The sequence below is a fragment of the Cololabis saira genome, chromosome 23, assembly GCF_033807715.1.
Source record: "Cololabis saira isolate AMF1-May2022 chromosome 23, fColSai1.1, whole genome shotgun sequence".
NCBI lineage: Eukaryota > Metazoa > Chordata > Actinopteri > Beloniformes > Belonidae > Cololabis > Cololabis saira.
In genome coordinates, this window is record NC_084609.1 from 12,819,869 (window position 1) to 12,836,321 (window position 16,453).

Below are 16,453 nucleotides of genomic sequence, written 5' to 3' on the forward strand. Positions count from 1 at the left end.
AGGTGGAGCAACGAGTGAAATAAAGAGTTGTGTTGTGGAAAAACCCATTAAATGCTCTTTAATATGTCCTTTCCAACTAGGTGAATAACTGGACTGAAACTGAGTGTCTAAGTTACCAAGGATAAGACTTGAGAAATTATCCATATATCAGTAGATTTAATTAAACGGTTGCATGCAAAAAGGTCAAAACATACACGAGGTGTCTCAATGCCGAATGACAATGAAACAAATGAAGCATCATGATTTTAAGGCATAAACGATGATTCATCCTTACGATTCGAGTAGACAAAAACATCTTTAAGGTCAGTGTTAATCTTTTCGGGGCAGACTACCAGTCTGTACATTTAGCTGGGCCAAGGCTATTATTTTGATGCTCTCAACAGTTTTGGTTTAATCAGGTGGCCAAGGCTGAAGAAGGAGCCGCAGAAGTTGTCTTTACTGACTCTTCAAGTTGAAAAGAATGCACTTAAACTTGTTTTGAACAGAAAACGTGAATATTTGGAAAGGGACGTTCTGTGATTACTTATTCATGCCAATAACTAATCAAACATGGGCTTTATTCTTTATGAAAGTGACTAATATCACCATTGCTTTTGTTGAGATGATGAGAAATTAAACCCAGTGGGCTTTATTCTCCAGTGAGAGCGTCCCTGCTGTCCCTCTGACTCAGACCTCCTCTAAGCCCTTTTTTCAAAATTAATAAAGACAAATAAAGACGTGGTGAGCCGCTCCAGAGATGCAAAAACAAGAGGCTTCGGTTGGGCTGCAACAGGTGTGAGCGGCAGCACTATCATCAGCGCCGACAGCGAAGGGAACATGCAGTAATTGCAGGTTAGGAGAAGAATGCTCGGTGACACCAGGACACTCCAGCTGCTTTGCTGATTTACATGGCGGTGGAGGTGGAGGAGCCATGAATCAGCCGCTCCAGAGCCCGGCGGAGGACGTGATCTTGAATGTAAATGCAACCATTCCCTGAACGCTGCTCATTCCATCACAGGTATGGCTCATCCAGCGTCAGCGCTGATTCATAGCCCCAGGAAAATCCAATGTCCAAATGAAACAGGTGGGCTGAGATGGACGGGTGAAACATTTGCCAGGAAAATATCATGAATAAAAATAGAGATGTCACGAATCGCCCACTGAGTAGCTACACACGCAAAACCAATTAGTGCAAACGGACAAATACACTTTAAGCCATCTGGGCGGCGAGCTGGAGGATTAAAACGCTTGTAACTTGAAACTCATGAAACAAACAAAGACTGTATGAAGGAAAACACATAAAGTAACTTGTTGATTACTGAAGAGTAGACTTAAAGCTAGTTTTTTAAAGCATGAGGGACGGCGCATTGGCAGGAATAACTCCTTTCTGCTCCGGTTAATCCAAAAATGGGTAAAAATTGGCAGTTACCACACGCTACCTATTTTATCTGAGGTCATGTTAACCGATTATCCTAATCAATGTTACATTCCACTCATTCAAACTGAATATTTAAATATTTTATGCGACACTACCAAGACAGCATGTGGAACAAGGATGGACCGGTCAATGCACTGCAAAAACTCAAAATCTTAACAAGAATATTTCCCTTATTTCTAGTTAAAATGTCTCATTTTTAGTAAAAAAAAAAATCTAATTACACTTAAAACAAGACTCATCACTGGAAAAAAACAACAATTTTCACCTGTTTCAAGTAGATTTTCACTTAAAATAAGTAGAAAAATCTGCCAGTTGAACAAGATTTTTTTGCTTGTAATGAGAAGATAAATCTTGTCCCATTGTTTGTGATTTTTCTACTTATTTCAAGTGAAAATTTACTTGAAACAGGTGAAAATTGTCAAATAAAACATAACCAGAAAAAGTTTCTGTAGTGTCTTCTCATTACAAGCAAAAAAATCTTGTTCAACTGGCAGATTTTTCTACTTATTTTAAGTGAAAATCTACTTGAAACAGGTGAAAATTGTTGTTTTTTCCAGTGATGAGTCTTGTTTTAAGTGTAATGAGATTTTTTGACTAAAAATGAGACATTTTAACTAGAAATAAGAAAAATATTCCTGGTAAGATTTCGAGATTTTGCAGTGTACGAGGACAGCTGAGGTCCTGCGGACATCTGCAGCCAGCAAGGCCTCGGCCTGGCTGGGGATTCGCCCAGGAAATGACGACAGCATCACCAGTCAGACTGCAGTCGCAGCCGAGACCCTTCCAGGTCTTGAATGGCACAAGGGTCGAGGAGCAGCCTAACCGTGCGCTCACAAAAAATAAATAAATACAAAAATGATATTCAAATTTGAATATCGAATCAACCGGCAAAGTATCGCAATATATTGCCATATCGATATTTTTGCCCACCCTTAAGTTTGATACATATCATTTCCAGAATCGTAAAAAGTTCCTTTGTATAATTTCACTCAATAACTTAAATAGAATATTCACCTCCCATACAATAGTCGATGTAAGTTGTAAATATGTTTATTTCTGCAATAAAGTTTGACCTTTTATCTAGCGGGTCAGTACAAAATAAATGGATCTTGGAGGCCGCCCCTAGTGGCCGTTTATAGCATTGCAGTTAGTTGTTTGTTTTTTTCCAAACTCGCATTTGATGCACCAGAATTTGGAGTAATCAGTCAATCGATGAGATGCAAAGCAAAGAAAACTTTGTAAAAGATTAGGCCTGAAGTTTTACAGCTAATAAAGAAAATACATAAATGTAAATCTGGAAAAATATTAACTGTACTTACCATGTTGTGCTTCAGCATTTCCTAATTATGAACAATTCTAATTCAGTTGGAGGAATAAGTTAAGAACAAGCCAGCAGATGTATGACGTCTGTGTTGAATAGGTTTTTTTGTGTGTTTTTTATGAATGAACAGCTCCTCCACACCAGAGGTGAGTCATTCTTTCAGCAAGCTTCCTCACAATGTGTCAGTGGACGCCCGCGAGTAGGGAACTGGATGGGTTTATATTTATAGTGAATCCCCACAACGACACACACACACACACACACACACACACACACACACACACACACACACACACACACACACACACACACACACACACACACACACACACACACACACACACACACACACACACACACACACACACACACACACACACACACACACGCACACGTGTGAAATGACTCATTCACAACCCTGCGAACTGTAAGTCCAGTTAATGTGAATGTCCCACTCTTTTCTGTTAAACTCAAAGATGTTTGTTAACCAGTTTCAAGGGTTCAAAAACTTTCCGATTTGATTAAACTGCAGTTATCAAAAGTCTTCAGTCTATCTTTGTTTAATATTTAACTACAGTCATTTTGGGTCCAGTCTCTACACTTGCTGTTCTTCGAGTGTTAGCATCTCAATAAAGTAAGAAAATTAAAAGGATGTGATTCCCGACCTTGAGGTCAGGATCCCCACGAGATGTGAGGTGATATCAAAGGTATCCTCTTCTTAAAGTCTGTCCTCTTTTGAGCTCTTATTTTGCTTCAAACAGAAGCAGCAGGGATGACAGGAGTAGGGAATTGATGCAAAGAGTTTCATGGTCTTTAGTAAATTCTCAAAAAGTGAGATTGTGATTTATTATTCTGTCGTCTCGGGATTAAAACGTAAAGTCTGCAGGTTGAAAAAAAAGAAAAGAAAAAGCCACATAAAGTGTATGTTGTTTGAAGTGGTAGCTGGACTTTTCCTAACCCTAACCAGGCAGCTTGAACATCTTTATCGATGACGGGATCTGGAACCGGAAAATCAGATTTTTGGCTGCACAGCATGTGCAAGTATTTCTTAGCTGTCAAGGTTTTGGAAAAAAAAGTGCAGCTCACTTTCTCTTTTCCAGTTGAATGACACATTTAGCGACGGCACGCGCAGAGGCTCTGGAACTGACGGTGCTTGTCACCTGCATAAAAGGACGAGTTTGCTCCATTTCACGTGTCCTCGAGTCAGCTGGCAGCTCACGCCGACGGCAGAAGGCCGACATCTGCGGTCCAGGAATCATAAACCAGCCTGTGAATCAGTAGATAACTCTGCATAACTGTTGCATCTCTAAAAGTGACCATTTGGAGTTCTGATACATGTACAGTACATGGGTTTTCCTGAGTGTGATCTATGGGTTTGATTTGCCAGAATAAGCCAGAGGGCAAACAGAATTTCAAGCCAATATATACATTAGTTTATGAATAATACATCCTCATGTTTCTCTACCCAAGTGGGTTGTCTTTATTAGTTCAGCTTGATATATTCTTTATTGAACTTAACAGCTTTTGGTGACTAAAAAAAGAGACATTAAGGGAAAGAAGGAAGCAAAGAAAAAAAATCAATTAAATCTGATCTCTGATCCGAACACGAGTGCCATCTTCACATCAAACCACTCGACGGCCACGTCTCCACTTAGGTGGTCTGTCATGAGTAGCGCAGCAATTACGGCTCCACGGTTATTATTCTCATCCAAGCACCATAAAGTACATTACATGATCACTGCTGCTGTGAACTCACCCTTACGTCGGGCCAATAAGAGCCTGATAAGATGCACGGCGGCATGACGTCTTTATACGGCCGGAGGGATCAGGGTTTGAAAACTTGCAGGATGCTGAAGAAGTACGGAGATTAATGCCGTGTCGGATGGGTTAAATCTCCTTTATACCTCTAGCTGCTACCAACTCCCACCTCAATTTGGAGGAGGTTGGAGCTAAGCCCGCCTGGCGCCGTCTCCAGGGTGGGCTAATTTATCCACAGGCCGAAACACCCGAGACCTGGAGCCCGAGCGTTCCTCCAAGATTATTTCCCCGCTGGTGTTCCGTGTGATTGTGTGTATTTATAGAAACACACCTCAGTCTGCTCACTCTAAAGAAACTGTTAACCCTGAGGATCGATAGCAGTGTAACAGAGCAGCCTAGCATACCTTGAGTTTTATAACTTTCTTCACAGGTAAAAGGCTTTGTGGACCTTATCATGGTTACAAACATTCAATTATGCATCTAATTAGTAATAATATTGGATCATACATCAACCTTTTCAGCTGATTTTCTAATATAAAGGCTAAACCAGGTGGGATATTTCACAGAAATCCATATTTTTATGATATTTTACAGGGACACACCATTTTAACGTCAATCTTACGTCTCAGTAAATCATTTTATAACTAATGGATTTATTTAAAGCAGCACAAATGAACTATTATATAATATTCAGCTCAGGCTGTGTTACAGCTTTGAAGGGTAAGACACTTTTACAACACTCTAGGTCAGGGGTCGGCAACCAGAAATGTTGAAAGAGCCGTATTGGACCAAAAACACAAAAAACCAATATGTCTGGAGCCGCAAAGTCTAGTATAAGCCTTAGAATGAAGGCAACACATGCTGCATGTAGCTATATTAGTTATAACTGGGGGAAGATTTTTTTTTCATTATGCACTTCGAGAAAAAAGTCGAAATGTCAAGATTAATGTTGAAGTACAATCTCGAGAAAAAAGTCGAAATGTCAAGAAAAAAGTCGAAATGTCGAGAAAAAAGTCAAAAATTTACAGAAAAAAGTCAAAATGTTGAGAAAAAAGTCGAAATGTCAAGAAAAAAGTCAAAATTTCGAGAAAAAAGTTGAAATGTCGAGATTTAAAAGGAGGGGGGAAAGGAAGAAAAAAGAAAAAAAAAGGAAAAAAAGAAGAAGAAAAAAAGGAAGAAAAGAGAAAAAAAAAAGGTAAAACATTTTTAAAAAAAGCTCCAGGAGCCACTAGCTAAAGAGCCACGGGTTGCCGACCCCTGCTCTAGGTGAACCACTGGGTCCTGCCGGCCCGTAAAGCGCCAAACTCAGGCACTTGTTAGTCAGAGGACCAAAGTGTTGTCATGCAGGCGGGAGAGCAGCATCTAGAATCTGGTCAGTTTTAAAAATAAAACACCATACGCTGACATCAAGACCCGTGGTGATACAACAATGACGTCTTATTTGTCTCAGAAGAATAAAAAGCCATTTTTAGATCATAAAAATCAAAGTTGTGCCCACACCAAGTGAACACGACAGCCCGAGCAATTCAAGTGATTATTTTTCTGGGGTGGAACGAGGACAAACATTGATCGTGTGCATCGACAACAAACAACGAAACGCCAGCACAAGTCACCTGTGAGACGCCTGTCGTCATTTTAATGAAAGTACAGCAGAGCAGACGGTCTGGGTCTGGTCGGGTGTGAGCTGTCCATCACGCAGCACGTACATTAGAGGCGCTTCTCTGCGGAGGACTAATGAGCAAACAAGAGCCCTGCTGATGACCCTGCTGCTGCTCTGGTGAACACACACACACACACACACACACACACACACACACACACACACACCCTTTGCTATAGGCATGGACACGTTTCAGCTCCACGTGCATGAAGTCCAACCCTTATGTCACACACGGAGAGTAACCAGGAGTTAATAAACTGCATCACCACCACGGCAACGACTGCAACAAGTTCCAGGGACATTTTGTTCTCCGGTGAGACGATGGAAGGAGGTCGATCTGTGGTTTTTCACTCAACATCAGCATCATGACCCCCTCACCCCCTATGTTCCTGCTGAATATCAGAGGGCATTCTGAAGCTGAAGAGGGGTATAGAGACCCCTCCGTGAAGACAGCCTCTCCCCGTTTCCGTGGCAACCAAAGGGGGCATACCGCTGCGTCTGGCAGACTTTAATGGCTTTTCACAGCCACGAGAAGCGAAAACAGCGGTTAGGCATCGGCAGAGCAAGCCGGGATGACAATCACAGTCTGCAGGGGGTCACAAAAAAATTCCCTGCACCTTACACTGACATGTTTTCTTTTATTTATTGAAGTATTTATTTAATTATTTATTCATTTCCCGACATTAAAACAGTCAGAGATGGTAAAGGTGATGTTTTCATTCTCTGAATTAAGAAAAATCTGAACATACTTAAAGTTGGCTGAACTACAAACTATCCATAAAGATGGATTGTTTGTTCCCAAATAATTTTTATGGCAATTTAGTTACAAGAAATAAAGTTTTCTTTAAAATAAAAAAAAGACTATTTGATTAGCTTAATTAGATAGCTGAAACGAGCTTCTGGTGATGGTTTGTAAGGTTTATTTTCATAAAAGTGTTGAACATGTATCAACATTTCTGTAGACGTTACGTCCAAACTTGTGTACCGACTAGTTTTCTGGCGCCATCTAGTGGAAAAAGTCTGTTATTACTCAACACGTCATTTCATAGTCGGCATTCAAAGTCCAGATTTGTAAAAATAAATCAATAAAAACGACAAATGAGAGAAAGAAATCTGTGCTTCTCCTCTACTCGACTATAATAGGCTTTTTAAAAGGAACATTTATGCAAAAACATATTGAGTATCTAATAATAGACCACACGGCTGATTTAACTGGAAAAAACTGATATTCATGTTCACTAAAATCCAGTGTTTTGTTTTTGTTTTTTCGAGTTTAGGAATTTATGTTTAATCTGCTTGAATTTTTAATCATTAAAAAGTTATTTTCATTTTAATAATTTTTTCGTTTAAAATTGTTTTTTTTTTAACAGTAAAAAAAAAATAAAAGTTCAAATGCGACCAAAAACAACTTCAGAACAAAGTTCTGATACAGCTGACGAAGGGTGGGACAGGACTTCTTATTAAAAAAAAAAAACAAAAAAACACTTTGATGTAAAGTTTGTTTTAAATAAACTTTTGGGATTCTTATCTTCAGTCCATGATTTGATGTATAAAAGCAAAAATTACAAGGTGAAATAGCAAATGTTGCTTTGTTTTGTGAGCTACAATGAATGATTATATATTTGTCTTGTTGTTGGGTAGACACAATTATAAATTCTCTTAACATCGCCTCGTATGCTTCATGAGTCACTTCAGATTATATAATAGCCCATTTAGATTATTCAGACAAGCAAAGCGTCACAGTTGTTTCAGACATTAAAAAAAAAGTTTTATCATGAACGCTTTTCCTAAAAACATTTAAGTTTATACCCCTCTTTATGTTTGACTCTCTTCTTGTTTCCCAAAATAAATCAATAAGTCCCCCTGGCCCTGATGGAGCCTAAATTAGCCTTGTGAAAGAAAGAAGAATCAGCTGTGCAGCACCTGTTTGGCTTAAGGGGTGCTGACGTGACCCTGCCAACAACCCCCGCTCAGGGGCAAGTTACAGGAGGTTTTAGTGCAGGGGGCAGAGCAGTCAAGATTACATAAATATAACAAACACGGGCTTTCTGAGACACCTGGAAGTATCCGTCAATTACACAGGTTTTGTTACCTGGAAACAAACATTTATTGAGAATAGAAAGGAAATGAATATCTCGTTGGGAAAAAGGTTTCTGAACATGCATGTTGTTCAGGATGTGTTTCACAAGTGAAAATATTAGCAAAGAGCAAAAATGGCACACAAAACAGTTACTGCTGTGACTCCTGCACCGAGTTGTTTCTGTCGGTACACTTGGGTCCCCTGAGACTTCAGAGAGGCTCCTCTCAGTCTGCACACAGTTCCTGGGATGGATTTCACGACTTCTCTAGTTGAAAACTGACAGCAAACAGTCCGGGCGCGAGGGGCGTGGATCTCCGGTTTACACGGATCCCGGCCTTCACTTCCTGGAGCCGGTCTTGCCTCTGCCTCCGCGGGACTTGGAGAACTTCTGATGGTCGCTGACTCGGTTTCGGAGCACGTGGATGTCGTACTTCTGGATCTTGAGCTTCTCGGCCAAATCGAACTTCTCGGCGTGCAGCAGGTGGAGCGACTGCCAGAGGTCCTGCGCCTTCTCCGCCAGCTTGTCCTGGTTCAGGTGGTCGATGTTGAGGGGCTTCTTGCGCTCCAACAGGGCCTTCTTCTTCTCCTCCCGCGCCGTCAGCTTCTTGCCCTGCTTCTGGTCCGCCTTTTGCATGTAACCCCCGAACGACTTGTTGGAGAAGGTCTTCTTCTTCTTGGCCTCCTCCTCGGCCCTCTTGGCTGCCTCCTCCTCGCGCTTGGCCTTCTCCTCGGCCAGCCGCGCCTGCCGCTCGCGCTCCTTGTCCGCCCGGATGCGCTGTTGCTCGGCCCTGTCGGCCCGGCGGCCTTCGATGCGGTTACGCAGGGCGACTAGGTCCTCCTCTTCCTTCTGACGGCTGGAAAAGTGCTGCGCTATGAGGCCCTGGAGGTCACCGTAGTCCTTCTCCAGCCTCTTGCGGTGCAGGTCATCAAAATCCACCTTGTCGCCACCAGGGAGCTTTGGGGGAGCCATGTTGGGCACGTACGCCGTCTTGTGCTGGGGTTTGGACCCTTTGTCCTCTTCCTCCTCCTCAACTTCTTCCTCATATTCCTCCTCAACTTCTTCTTCCTCGTATTCCTCCACAACTTCCTCAGTGTCTGCCATGATGGTACCTTTAAGGCTTGCCCGGGAGGAGAGAGAAGACCAGTTGCTGTCCCACACACGAGAATGAGATGAGTGAAGTCTTGGGTGGGCCGGTTCGGGGGTTTTAAGGGCTTGCCTTGGTCACGTGACCATACGGTGACAGTCTCCAGGGTGTGGGTCATTTTAAGACAGATGGAACAATCTATTTTCTCCTTCGCCATGTCTTGTCAGCCACAAAAACGCCCACATTATCCCCTACAGACCCCCCTGTTGCCCACGGTGACCCTGCAGGGCTCCTCATTCCTTTGTAAGGACAAAATGAGAGACTATTTCAGCAGTGCAACAGATGCAACACGCCGGTGTTGTTTCAAGTCGCTGGGCCTGTTTAAATGGTAAATGCCTTTTAACTTTGTTAGAAAAGTGCAAATATCAGGGCATTTTTACCGTCTTCATTCTGTTTTATCAACAAGTTTGATCTATTTTTAAAAAGACAAGCAATGAAGATGCTCAAGATGAGCCTTCTTCCTAGGCCTAGACGAGGAAAGTACGAGATCTTGGAGTCTGTATGCTCACAGCCCACAGTGGATTAAAGCCTAATTGCTTCCATGCACCCACATTTGAATATGTCAAGCATTTATGTTCCCAAGTCTCCAGAAAGCAGACGACAGGTGCTCTGCATCATCTGGGAATCCCAATTAACTCGATGCCTGAGCCTCCGGGGCACGGAGCTCCCGATGCAGTAAAAGTACACGCCAGACGACACGTTGTCATCTCCAGAGCCGTGCTGCGATAAACCTTCAGGGCTTCTGACTGGAGAGACGATAGGGCCATTATGACCTGGGAGGATGAGAATCCCCCCACGCCTGATTCATCCCCCGAGCGGGTTGTGCTCTTCTAAAACATGCCTGTGTGCAACATGAGGACGGCAGGTGGTTCCAGTATAATCAAGGCACTCCTGGTTGCTGCTGGCAAGGGACAACTGTGGCTATCAACAAAAAGCAGGCGGCGGATGACGAGGGCTATATATAGTAGCACCTTCTGCGGATTAACACAGTATCATCTCTGCTCTGCTGGGCTTGAACTCAATTCTACTGACGGACTGAGAAAAAGAGCCATAAAAGAATGTAGTTTTGAGGAAGTGAAGACAATTTTCCAGTATTTAACCATCATACAGAATAAAGTAGTTTTAGAAAAGGCCTAGTTTAAACTTGAAAATAAATCAGGTGCTCTAGTCGTGGAAGTACTGAAAGGTTGTATCAAAGATGGCAATATTTCATATCTCATGTTTCAAACTTAAAAGTGTTACCCACTTATAGGTGCCTGTTAGTGCTTGGCACTCATTTAGGTGTTTTCATATACTTTTTCTTTCCTTTTTGCAATTTTATTTATGTGTGGGTGTGTATTTGCATTATGGTGTTTAGAGTAATAGTTTAGTGAGCTGTTTTATTTTTTTTTATTTCTTTTCTTTTTATTTATTTATTTTCTATTCTTTTTTTGCGTAATTAATTCTTATCCTGCTATAATTTTATATCCATTTATTTTTATGTTTGGAGGGGTTAAAAAAAGGGGAAAAAATCTTTGACTTGTGATTTTATTTTAGTGATAATTGGTACACTACGGTCACTGAATGTAGTGATCTTTTTATTGTTTTTTTTTTCTTCGAAATAGTTATAAAGATGTATGTACCATTGTTACTTTGGCTAAAAAAAAAAAAAAAAAAAAGGCCTAGTTTGAACCAGGATGACGTGATGCTTTCCTGGACAGAACTGGGGTCACAGTGACATCGTGTGGCCGATAGTGGGAACTACAGTTATGCAACAAGATTATAAAGGACTCACTTCAGGTGAGCAGGGCGTTTTATAGGAAGGACTGCATTCAACAACTCTTGCAACATTGAAACAATACATCTCCATGTAGATCTATGCTACAAGAGACATTGTTTTTAATACAAATATCCAGGTCCCCAAAGCATTTAAAGGGCACTCTAATTTGGTTTAAAGCAGCCAAAGATTAATAAAGTGGAATCCATCCATACCTGATCATTAGAGTTGTTTGGATTGAAGCTTTGAAAAGACTCAACACCTTCAAACAATCCAATACAAAACCAGAGCAGGATTTTAAAGAAAAAACTGAATTTTCCCACATTTTTTGATTTCTTTGTACTTCAGACTCCACAAATGTGCAGCCATATTGTTCAGGAACAGTGTTTTAGTGCATTTATAGCCAACGTTGCTTCTAATGACAACATGCCAAAGTCAGCTGCCACTCAAAACTCAAAAACTCTAAACTGCCATTCAGGATTAAGGTTCAGAACCAGAAGAAGATGGATTAAAACGTAATGTTTTAACTGGTATTCATCATATTAAAAAGGGACAGCAACTTTCATGTTTCCACCAGCAGTTTTGAGTCATTACAAAGTGGTAAAACGCATAGTATTTCCCATCACTCATATGCCAGTGATGCACAGTTGTACTTTGCTTTTTCCTCTGAGGACGTGTCTTCCGTTCATAAAGAGGTAGACTTTTACTATATCCACTACTGGGTGTCTAGAACAGATAGAAAGAGACAGAATGGAAATACTTGTGGTTGGTCAAAACAGTTGCAGACAAAAAATATGTCTCTGTTTCTTAAGTCTTTCAAAAATGTTTATCAATTTTCCAAAGCACATTGAATTTGCTGTTTGTATGACATGTGTTTCATGGATAAACTTGTCTTAGCTTAAGTACCATCTTAAGTTGTTAACGGCCCCAGACACAAATCGTCCAAAGGAGATGGAAAAGAAAATATGTGCAAGGCTGAAGTGATGGTTGATGCTTTTTTGATACTGTTGTCACACCAAATTATTATCCATTTTCAGTTATTCTGGAAACATTTTTTGTTTAGCGTACGTCACAACAGATAGATGCACTGTTATGCAACTTTTGTCAAAAGTTGCATAACAGTAGATTTGAAAACAACAAACTCAATTTCTCAGTATTATGATGAAGTTCAAACAAAATACACCTTGCTGACTTGTGTCTGGATACATATCTCCCCCATATGTTCCCACCAATATAAACTGGCTAAATTGTTTCTTTTCTCATTTTGTTTTATATACTTGAAACACACTCTCTGTTTGGCCCACATTAGTTTCAAGTTTTCATATTTTTTATGACTTTTTAGTAACACAACAACTTGAATTCTGTTTTAAATTCTTCAAAAATATAAAAAAAAGGAGTGGAAAAAATAAAATATATTATGCGGAAGACGACTAACGCTTCTGATTGGTCCATCAGTCTGTCACTCCACCCACAGAGAGTAACTCCACCAATCACAGACCTCTGTCTCCTGAGTGGGCGGGGCTACGGAGAGCAGCGCTATTGGTTGCAGGGGGTCACGTGTGTCTCACTGGCTCCGCCCACCCGTTTATGTGTTGTTATGAAAGAATCGCAGTGGGCGTGGCCTCGGAGTCCTACAGCTGCGCTGACAAACTGGTAAAATAATCCATCTTTGTTGTATATTTTACGTAAGGAAGGATTGTATTTATGTTTACTAACTGCTGTCTTTGTGTCTTGTTGTACTGTTGTCACCTGGTGTAGTTGTTGCTATATAATACCTACATAACATAACACGTGTGACATCACATGTACAAGGCAGCAGCCAGGACTCATGGATGTTCAGCCTTTTTGTTTTTACCTTTATTAACCAAACTTATTTGATGGTTGATGCAGTTCATTCACAAACAACAATATTAATACATGCACTGTTGACGCGTTGTTTGGAAGTGAAATCTATTTTTAGACATTTCATCAAATAGCTCAGTGGTTCTTTATTTGAAACTTTTGACTTTTTTTCCTGTGTCATGAGAAAGTTATTCCCAGGCTGGGAAATGGCCCTCTCACACGGGTCACAAGATGAAGCAGAGGGACAGAAGAGAAGAAAAATGTCATTGTATCAAATTGGCAGCTTTGTGAGCTATTTCTGTCACAAGAAATACCAGATGGTTTTGGTTCAACTGGAAATTAAAAAGCAGCAAAAACTTAAACCAGTAATCTGAAATATTTGTACCAATTTGGACTGCTGTATAAATAAAATAAGGAAAATAAAACCGTGTTACTTTGCCTGCAGCTGAAGTTTGGAAAAGCGTCATTCAAAGATCCTTTCGAGGCCAACCCAGAAGCAGTCACCTCGCAGAACTGGGTAACAGAACAATGAGCCACATTATCTTTTAAAATAAAAGTGATTATGCTCTCATAGCTCTTAATTCACATCTCAGATGTCAAATTCAGTGAATTTGGTAACTCAGTGATGACAGCTAGCTGATTATACCATTATACCTGCACTGGAGCTGTCATTCAACAACAAAATACACTTTGGTAATAATCCATAAACTTGTGTCTTCATATACACTTTACCTGATATTAATATAAGAGGTTAAAGTTAACATAAATGCCATTTACTTTTGTAGACCAGGTGGTACAATGTGTACATTTGACTTTGGGAGTCTGCCCTTTGTGGTTAGTTGAGGAACTGCAGATTATGACACTACTGATGTATCCGGGTGTTTTGAACACATGTCTGTGCAGACATAGTTAAAAACGAAGGTGCTGTGACTCATGCATTTCGACCAAAACATGTCATATTTATTTGAGCCCTCAGGAAATTAGTTTGTTATTTTTTTTAAAAATGGTAAAAGATGTAGGCCTTTTTCACTTCTAACAATCATTGTTTTGACTAAACTTGGAATTACGGTAGATATTTTTCCTTCACTTAATAATTCAATTTCATGTTTTAAGTGGCCAACTGGGAACTAAACATGCAATTTCCTTGATAACAGATTGCTGGTAGCAGACCGAAAACACTGAGTGCCATTTCCTGTCAGTGTCTAGCATTAAATCAGGACTCCTCTCATCTCCTGGGAAAGCAGTTGTCATCGCTGTGTTTTCTTCACACAGATCCGCTACGATGCTTCGCGTCACCGCCGCCTCACTGTGCACGTCCTGCCAGAGGATGAGGATGCTCCTTCCTCCCTCCGCCTCCGCCTGTACGGTGCCGTCTCCCAACAAAAGGCTGGAAAACCAGCGCACGGTCGACTCCCTGTACGAACTCTCCGTGGACATCAGGAAGGTGCGCAAGTTCAAGAGCTGGGTTTTGTCCGAGAGCTCCGCCTACGTGTCCGAGACCGCCGACATGCTGAGGGACATGGGTGCGGACGGGTCGATCATCGCCCGCATCCTCGAGGACCACCCCGAGGCCGTCCTGTGTCGGCCGGAGGACGTGGCCGCCCAGCTGGACCTCTGGGAGTCCGTGTGCTCCAGCAAGCGTGCGCTGCTGGGAATCATCGAGAAGTTCCCGGCCTCCTTCTTCACGGTCACCCACCACAACAACCAGCGGGCCAACATCCTCTACCTCCAGAGCCTTCGCCTCAGCAGGAGGATCATCAGCAAGCTGATGGCCAGCGCCCCGCAGAGCTTCAGCCGGCCCGTGGAGCTCAACCAGGAGGTGATCCACACGCTGCGGGAGACCTACCTGGACCTGGGCGGCGACGAGGGGAACCTGCGCGTCTGGCTGCAGAAGCTGCTCAGCCAGAACCCGTACATCCTGCTGCGTCCGGCCGAGGCTTGGAGGGACAGCCTGGCGTTCCTGCGGGAGCAGGGCTTCAGCACCGAGGAGCTGCTCAGCCTGGTGTGCAGCCTGCGCGCCTCCATCGCAGAGCTGAGGCCCGAGGCCATGCAGCAGGCGCTGAACTACACCGAGGCCGTGCTCGCCTGCTCCAGAGCCGAGCTCAAGCAGGTGCTGATCCGCTGCCCGGCCATTCTGTACTACTCCCTGCCGACGCTGGCGGGGCGCTTCCAGGGGCTGATGGACGCGGGCGCCAGCGTGGAGCAGGTGAAGGAGTCTCCCAACGTGATGGAGCTCACCACACAGATCGTGCTCTACCGCATCCAGAAGCTGGCCTCCTACGGCTACGACGTGCGCTCCGGCAGCCTGGACGTCATCGTGGGAACTAAGAAGGACTTTGAGATGAGCCAAGCCAGGCTGAACCTCAGGCAGCAGAGGCCGATCTTCAACCCTGTGGCGCCACTCAGATCTGCCGAGGAGTGACCGCTGGAGCCTCAGGCGGCCGACAAGCTACCGGAGAAACCTGAGGTTCATGGTGATGGAACAGAAACTGTCCTGATCACAATCTTGCACCACATGGAGCTCTAAACCAGTGTCACCAGTAGGGTCTCAGGAAGTCGGTGCATCAAAGCTGATACCGCCATAGAGACATTTCATGCTGGTCTTATCCTTAATTTGTCTCCTGTCTTTCGATAAGGTGCAAAATGCTATGAAACGGTGAAGTTAGTCACAACTTTAGCTTTGTGCAAAACACAAACAAAAGGAGGTGGTTTGAGGAGCAGAGCATCACTGCACAACCTCAGTTACGCTTGTGGCCTTCGTTATAATCCTTCTATACAACATTCTCAGACATCTGAGGATGCCTCTGCACAAAAAAAAGAGAAACTAACGGTTTTCAAACCTTACTTAGTGTTTAGGTGACTGTATCCAGGGACATATGTCCAGAGTATACGGTTCTGCCAAATACTGATGTAATGCAAGTATTTTAAGGAAAACACTGCTGAGTGCCATTTGCTGCTTATGAATATTCTTTCACATTTAACTTGTAACTAACAAAAATGACTGTTGAAACTGTACAATGCAGGTGAGCAATAAATGTTTGGAGTTCAAACTCAATGGTTTAAATTGTCAGTTTCAGGACAAACTGTTGTGAACTTATTCAATGTTTAAATGTGAAAAGTTAGCACCCTTTTTTTCTAAAAGCTTAAATATCATCTGACTGTGTGGTGGATGTTGGCGTCAAGTAAATGCAACCTTATGGCATTCCATTATTTACCAAAAGTGGAGCCAAAAACGGAGAAATTAATAAATAATGTGGGCGATAAGCAGTTACCTCGTGTGCCACTGGCTTGAAGATCCAGTTTTAGCAGCAGTAACGTTGAGGAGAAGCTGTTTCCTGTATGACAACATGGAGGAGATGCTCAGGTTCAGGTGCTGGTGGAGTTGCAGATTCTTCTAGAAGACCGTCTGTGGTCCAAGTCCAGACATCATGACTCTTCTGCCGATGCTGAGGAACAGGGAAGGTCTTCTCCCGA

The 16,453-nt window shown here is 42.4% G+C and overlaps 2 protein-coding genes across 2 annotated transcripts; one reads left to right on the plus strand and one right to left on the minus strand.

Moving 5' to 3' along the window:
• Positions 1-7,631: 7,631 nt before the first annotated feature.
• On the minus strand, positions 7,632-9,401 carry tnnt2c (troponin T2c, cardiac). Its single transcript, XM_061714702.1, has one exon. The coding sequence runs from the start codon at positions 9,336-9,338 to the stop codon at positions 8,574-8,576; it is 765 nt and encodes a 254-aa protein (XP_061570686.1). The 5' UTR covers positions 9,339-9,401; the 3' UTR covers positions 7,632-8,573.
• Positions 9,402-12,743: 3,342 nt separating this feature from the next.
• On the plus strand, positions 12,744-16,017 carry LOC133424495 (transcription termination factor 2, mitochondrial-like). Its single transcript, XM_061715152.1, has 2 exons — positions 12,744-12,790; positions 14,252-16,017. Exon 2 carries the CDS (start codon positions 14,262-14,264, stop codon positions 15,399-15,401), a length of 1,140 nt encoding a protein of 379 aa, XP_061571136.1. The 5' UTR covers positions 12,744-12,790; positions 14,252-14,261; the 3' UTR covers positions 15,402-16,017.
• The last annotated feature ends 436 nt before the right edge of the window (positions 16,018-16,453 follow it).